The 7,500-nt window shown below is 47.4% G+C and overlaps 1 protein-coding gene across 1 annotated transcript in view; it reads left to right on the forward strand.

The window, feature by feature from the left end:
• Positions 1–4,378: 4,378 nt before the first annotated feature.
• LOC120018601 (protocadherin-16-like) overlaps positions 4,379–7,500 on the forward strand; it is a 125,781-nt gene continuing 122,659 nt past the window's right edge. The window contains exons 1-9 of the mRNA XM_038961807.1: positions 4,379–4,415; positions 5,936–6,006; positions 6,139–6,165; positions 6,324–6,350; positions 6,527–6,553; positions 6,739–6,777; positions 6,915–6,941; positions 7,100–7,126; positions 7,347–7,373. Coding sequence (XP_038817735.1) covers positions 4,379–4,415; positions 5,936–6,006; positions 6,139–6,165; positions 6,324–6,350; positions 6,527–6,553; positions 6,739–6,777; positions 6,915–6,941; positions 7,100–7,126; positions 7,347–7,373 — 309 coding nt within the window. The remainder of the gene's footprint in view (positions 4,416–5,935; positions 6,007–6,138; positions 6,166–6,323; positions 6,351–6,526; positions 6,554–6,738; positions 6,778–6,914; positions 6,942–7,099; positions 7,127–7,346; positions 7,374–7,500) is intronic.

A 7,500-nucleotide genomic window follows, 5' to 3' on the forward strand; every position in this document is an offset into this window, starting at 1 on the left:
ATAGCCAGATAGCATCTGAGATCCTATGTATGTATACAGTACCATAGATACCATTCATCACAGATAGACTCCCTCCCAGTGTTGGGTGCCATTTGGGACAACACAGACAGTGTTCGTTTGGTCTGTAGTCTAGTCCGTGTGGGACTGAGACAGGCTGGCTGTCAGCAGGAAAAGTCTGTAGTCTAGTCCTTGTGGGACTGAGACAGGCTGGCTGTCAGCAGGAAAAGTCTGTAGTCTAGTCCTTGTGGGACTGAGACAGGCTGGCTGTCAGCAGGAAAAGTCTGTAGTCTAGTCCTTGTGGGACTGAGACAGGCTGGCTGTCAGCAGGAAAAGTCTGTAGTCTAGTCCTTGTGGGACTGAGACAGGCTGGCTGTCAGCAGGAAAAGTCTGTAGTCTAGTCCGTGTGGGACTGAGACAGGCTGGCTGTCAGCAGGAAAAGTCTGTAGTCTAGTCCGTGTGGGACTGAGACAGGCTGGCTGTCAGCAGGAAAAGTCTGTAGTCTAGTCCGTGTGGGACTGAGACAGGCTGGCTGTCAGCAGGAAAAGTCTGTAGTCTAGTCCGTGTGGGACTGAGACAGGCTGGCTGTCAGCAGGAAAAGTCTGTAGTCTAGTCCGTGTGGGTCTGAGACAGGCTGGCTGTCAGCAGCAAAAGTCTGTAGTCTAGTCCTTGTGGGACTGAGACAGGCTGGCTGTCAGCAGGAAAAGTCTGTAGTCTAGTCCGTGTGGGACTGAGACAGGCTGGCTGTCAGCAGGAAAAGTCTGTAGTCTAGTCCGTGTGGGACTGAGACAGGCTGGCTGTCAGCAGGAAAAGTCTGTAGTCTAGTCCGTGTGGGACTGAGACAGGCTGGCTGTCAGCAGGAAAAGTCTGTAGTCTAGTCCGTGTGGGACTGAGACAGGCTGGCTGTCAGCAGGAAAAGTCTGTAGTCTAGTCCGTGTGGGACTGAGACAGGCTGGCTGTCAGCAGGAAAAGTCTGTAGTCTAGTCCGTGTGGGACTGAGACAGGCTGGCTGTCAGCAGCAAAAGTCTGTGGTCTAGTCCGTGTGGGACTGAGACAGGCTGGCTGTCAGCAGGAAAAGTCTGTAGTCTAGTCCGTGTGGGACTGAGACAGGCTGGCTGTCAGCAGGAAAAGTCTGTAGTCTAGTCCGTGTGGGACTGAGACAGGCTGGCTGTCAGCAGGAAAAGTCTGTAGTCTAGTCCGTGTGGGACTGAGACAGGCTGGCTGTCAGCAGGAAAAGGGAAATGTTGTGTAGCTGGTGGTGATTAAGTCCTGTAAGACTACTACACTTTACTACACACACACACACACCCACACACCCACACACCCACACACCCACACACACCCACACACCCACACACCCACACACACACACACACACACACACACACACACACACACACACACACACACACACACACACACACACACACAGAACTGGGAACGTGGGCTTGGATGATAAGAATAGTTTTCTCTGACTCAAGCTTTACTTCTCACCCCCTTTTCTTCTCTTGTCTTTTCCTCTTCCTCATGTTGGAACTCCTCTTCAGTTTACTCTGTGGTCTGAACACACACTGTACCTCTATTCCGCCCCCAAAGAGCACTTTGAATTAGAGATGTGACTGACTAGCTTTCCTAGTCTCCTGCAGTAACACAAATACAAGACTCCTCCAATTCTGAGTGGTTTGCAAGTTTTATGCTCACATGAAGTTTTTGCATTGAGATTTTTTATTTTTTATTTTTTTTAAATTTTATCCCATTTTCTGCCCAATTTTCGTGGTATCCAATTGCTAGTAATTACTATCTTGTCTCATCGCTACAACTCCCGTACGGGCTCGGGAGAGACGAAGGTCGAAAGCCATGCGTCCTCCGAAGCACAACCCAACCAAGCCGCACTGCTTCTTAACACAGCGCGCCTCCAACCCGGAAGCCAGCCGCACCAATGTGTCGGAGGAAACACCGTGTACCTGGCCCCCTTGGTTAGCGCGCACTGCGCCCGGCCCGCCACAGGAGTCGCTGGAGCGCGATGAGACAAGGATATCCCTACCGGCCAAACCCTCCCTAACCAGGACGACGCTATGCCAATTGTGCGTCGCCCCACGGACCTCCCGGTCGCGGCCGGCTGCGACAGAGCCTGGGCGCGAACCCAGAGACTCTGGTGGCGCAGCTAGCACTGCGATGCAGTGCCCTAGACCACTGCGCCACCCGGGAGGCCCCTGCATTGAGATTTTAACAGAAAATAACATTTTGTCATTAACACATAAACGGTCATATCTTAAAAACAGAACTGGGGGCTACCAATTATGACCATGTGATTTCAGTAATGATAATGTAGTAATGGTCATGTAGTAATGTATTAATGGTCATGTATTTTCTGCAGCGCTGTTGGTGTCCTTTTAATGTGGTTTGATTTCCTTAAACTTAGTTTCTCTGAAAAGACAGCATCAGCAGTTTTAAAAACCATAATATGGTTTAAGACCACAATATTACTTCCTGTCAGGCAGAAAGATGCTTATATGTACCGAGGTCCACAAGGATCTTGGAATTTTCCCATGCCACATGTAATCCTACCAAATGCTTATGTCCCAATTTGAAGATTTCCCTGAGAAAGTTGAAAGCGCCAGCTGAGTTCAGTAGCATCACAGAACAGAGACAGATTCAGACTGATATGTGAGAAGTGATGGTAGAAGATCTGATATATGACAGGATTAATGACAGAGGTTTCCACTAACACAGTAAAGCAGAGATAATCAAAACTAGTATTGTAAAGCAGAGATAATCAAAACTAGTATTGTAAAGCGGAGATAATCAAAGACAGTATAGTAAAGCAGAGATAATCAAAGACAGTATATTGAAGCAGAGATAGTAAAGTAAAGCAGAGATTGACTAGGCACCTTCATACATGTCTTCATTATCACCTTCATACATGTCTTCATTATCACCGTCATACATGTCTTCATTATCACCTTCATACATGTCTTCAGTATCACCGTCATACATGTCTTCATTATCACCGTCATACATGTCTTCATTATCACCTTCATACATGTCTTCATTATCACCTTCATACATGTCTTCATTATCACCGTCATACATGTCTTCATTATCACCTTCATACATGTCTTCAGTATCACCTTCATACATGCCTTCATTATCACCGTCATACATGTCTTCATTATCCCCGCCATACATGTTTTCATTATCCCCGCCATACATGTCTTCATTATCACCGTCATACATGTCTTCATTATCACCTTCATACATGTCTTCATTATCACCTTCATACATGTCTTCATTATCACCGTCATGCATGTCTTCATTATCACCTTCATACATGTCTTCATTATCACCGTCATACATGTCTTCATTATCACCTTCATACATTCTTCATTATCACCTTCATACATGTCTTCATTATCACCTTCATACATGTCTTCATTATCACCGTCATACATGTCTTCATTATCACCGTCATACATGTCTTCATTATCACCTTCATACATGTCTTCATTATCACCTTCATATATGTCTTCATTATCACCGTCATACATGTCTTCATTATCACCTTCATACATGCCCTCCAGCTCTTACTATCAACTCCTTCTACATTTCCAGCTTTTACATTACTGTGCATTTTTATCCTAGAAACCAACTCCTTGTACACAGGGAGTAATTAGTGTCCACATTTACCCTGTTATATAGCCCCTGGTCTAAAGACATGTACATATGATAGTGGAATAATACATCCAAACACCTTGTAGAGCAGTTCCAGCCCATATTTCAGAGACATATTATATGTTATGCTTATACAATGATCATAGTTACCAGTCAATCTAGAGACCTTTGTACACCTTTTAGACCATGTCCCTTTGTGTATTTAGATTTCATCTCTTAAACTCAGTTCTCAGACTATAGTTACTTTATTGATGATGTGTGTATGGGTTGTTTAATTAAGTGAATCTTTCTACACTTTTCTCTTACCTCCACCCCCTCCATGCACATACAGAGTCAGTGACCCCTTCAAAGTAAATGTTAGTCTTTCCCCTCTCTTCCTTGTTAGGTAGCACAACCAGAACTAGCCTGAGAAGGGGAGAAGCTGAATGGAGTGTGTTGTCTTTTCTCTCTTCCTCTCGTCCTCTCTTCCTCTCTTCCTCTCCTTCTTCTCTTCCTCTCCTTCTTCTCGTCACCACTCACTTAATCCCCGGGACTTAATTATCCATCAGCCCCTGGTTTAAACAGCCCAACATCTCTCTTTGATCTGATTAAGGTCCAATGACGTCTCTCCTCTGATCCACCCCTCTCTGACCCTTGACCTCTACCCCACCCCCTCCCTTCCCCCTTCCTCTCTTCTACCATCCACCCAGACCCCTAATGAAATCTCAATATGGCTGCTGCTCCTGCTGGTGCTGCTGCTATCTCCAGTATTACAGTTCTTGGATGTAGCTCCTTCCATCCAGCCTATAGAAATACACTGACAGTTTTATATCAGGACAAGGGCCCTGCAAAATTCTGAACCCTTCAGAAGTTCAGCCAACAAAGCAGCCAGACACGAGGTACCCAGGCTGCTAGTCATGTAACAGGTGCTTCAAAGGAGTATGGTTGTACTTCCGCTTCTGATATGAAGACCATATGAACAGTCAAGAAATGGCTGATAGCTTTATTACGTCAAGGAAGATAGGAAGATCTTCTAACTGTGTTATCACTTTATTGCCTTATGGTATTGTGGTAACAACAGCACATAAAGAACATCATACAAAGAGAGAGAGAAAGAATGGAGGGAAAGAGAGAGAGAGAAAGAGAAAAAGAAAGAGAAAGAGTGGAGGGAAAGGAAAGGATAGTGTGACCTTTCTGGAATGTGGTTTCCTTTTCCCCATCCCAGAGAAGATGCATCTGCCATGCCTCACCTTTGACCTCTTAGTTCCCTACCGACATCCCAAGCCACGCCCGCAGAGCATGTGCAGTGTTTATGGACATATTCAATCTCTCCATATTCCAGTCTGTTGTCCCTACTTGCTTCAAGATGTCCACCATTATAGACTACAGAGAAAGCACGGCCCTATCCACATTGATGGGACCGCTTCAGGTTCCTCGGCGTGCACATCACTGACGACCTGAAATGGTCCCTTCACACAGACAGTGTTGTGAAGAAGGCGCTGCAGTCCCTCTTCAAACTCAGGAGGCTGAAGAAATCACAAACTTCTACAGATGCACCATTGAGAGCATCCTGTCGAGCTGTATCAGCGCCTGGTATGGCAATTGCACCGTCCGCAACCGCAGGGCTCCCCAGAGGGTGGTGTGGTCAGCCCAACGCATCACCGGGGGCACACTGCCTGCCCTTCAGGACATCTACAGCACCCGGTGTCACAGGAAGGCCAAGAAGATCATCAAGGACCTCAGCCGCCCGAGCCACAGCCTGCTCACCCTGCTACAATCTAGAAGACAGAGACAGTACAGGTGCATCAAAGCTGAGATTGAGAGACTGATAAACAGCTTCTATCTCCAGGCCATCAGACTGTTAAACAGTCACAACTAGCTGGCCTCCGCACAATACCATGCCCTGAATCTTAGTCACTGTTACTAGTTGGCTACCATCCGGTTTTCTACCCTACACCTTAGAGACTGCTGCCCTATGTACATACAGTCATTGAACACTGGTCACTTTAATGGGGCGGCAAGTAGCCTAGAGCGTTGGGCCAGTAGAGGGTTGGGCCAGTAACCAAAAGGTTGCTAGATCGAATCCCCGAGCTGACAAGGTAAAAATCTGTCGTTCTGCCCCTGAACAAGGCAGTTAACCCACTGTTCCTAGGCTGTCATTGTAAATAAGAATTTGTTCTTAACTGACTTGCCTAGTTAAATAATTAAAATAATCTTGCATTCTTCATTCCCTCTCCTGTCAGGTGACCTCCTACCCCCTCTCCATCTTTATTCCCTTTCCTGTCAGGTGACCTCATTCCTTCTCTCCTATCAGGTGTCCTCCTCCCCCCTCTCCATCTTTATTCCCTCTCCTGTCAGGTGACCTCCTTCCCCATCTCCATCATTATTACCTTTCCTATCAGGTGTCCTCCTTCCCCATCTCCATCATTATTACCTTTCCTATCAGGTGACCTCCTTCCCCCTCTCCATCTTTATTCCCTCTCCTGTCAGGTGACCTTCTTCCCCCTCTCCTATCAGGTGATCTCCTTCCCCCTCTCCATCTTTATTCCCTTTCCTGTCAGGTGACCTCCTTCCCCCTCTCCATCTTTATTCCCTTTCCTATCAGGTGTCCTCCTTCCCCCTCTCCATCTTTATTCCCTCTCATGTCAGGTGACCTTCTTCCCCTCTCCTATCAGGTGACCTCCTTCCCCCTCTCCTATCAGGTCACCTCCTTCCCCCTCTCCATCTTTATTCCCTCTCCTGTCAGGTGACCTCCTTCCCCATCTCCATCATTATTACCTTTCCTATCAGGTGTCCTCCTTCCCCATCTCCATAATTATTACCTTTCCTATCAGGTGACCTCCTTCCCCCTCTCCATCTTTATTCCCTCTCCTGTCAGGTGACCTTCTTCCCCCTCTCCTATCAGGTGACCTCCTTCCCCCTCTCCTATCAGGTGATCTCCTTCCCCCTCTCCATCTTTATTCCCTTTCCTGTCAGGTGACCTCCTTCCCCCTCTCCATCTTTATTCCCTTTCCTATCAGGTGTCCTCCTTCCCCCTCTCCATCTTTATTCCCTCTCCTGTCAGGTGACCTTCTTCCCCTCTCCTATCAGGTGACCTCCTTCCCCCTCTCCATCTTTATTCCCTCTCCTGTCAGGTGACCTCCTTCCCCATCTCCATCATTATTACCTTTCCTATCAGGTGTCCTCCTTCCCCATCTCCATCATTATTACCTTTCCTGTCAGGTGACCTCCTTCCCCCTCTCCATCTTTATTCCCTCTCCTGTCAGGTGACCTTCTTCCCCCTCTCCTATCAGGTGACCTCCTTCCCCCTCTCCATCTTTATTCCCTCTCCTGTCAGGTGACCTCCTTCCCCATCTCCATCATTATTACCTTTCCTATCAGGTGTCCTCCTTCCCCATCTCCATCTTTATTCCCTCTCCTGTCAGGTGACCTTCTTCCCCTCTCCTATCAGGTGATCTCCTTCCCCCTCTCCTATCAGGTCACCTCCTTCCCCCTCTCCATCTTTATTCCCTCTCCTGTCAGGTGACCTTCTTCCCTCTCGCATTCTTCATTCCCTCTCCTGTCAGGTAACCTCCTTCTCCTTCTCCATCTTTATTCCCTCTCCTGTCAGGTGACCTCCTTCCCCCTCTCCATCTTTATTCCCTTTCCTGTCAGGTGACCTCCTTCCCCCTCTCCATCTTTATTCCCTTTCCTGTCAGGTGACCTCCTTCCCCCTCTCCTATCAGGTGACCTCCTTCCCCCTCTCCATCTTTATTCCCTCTCCTATCAGGTGACCTTCTCCCTCTCGCATTCTTCATTCCCTCTCCTGTCAGGTAACCTCCTTCCCCCTCTCAATCATTATTCCCTCTCCTA

Source organism: Salvelinus namaycush, chromosome 23, assembly GCF_016432855.1.
Source record: "Salvelinus namaycush isolate Seneca chromosome 23, SaNama_1.0, whole genome shotgun sequence".
Classification (NCBI taxonomy): Eukaryota; Metazoa; Chordata; class Actinopteri; order Salmoniformes; family Salmonidae; genus Salvelinus; species Salvelinus namaycush.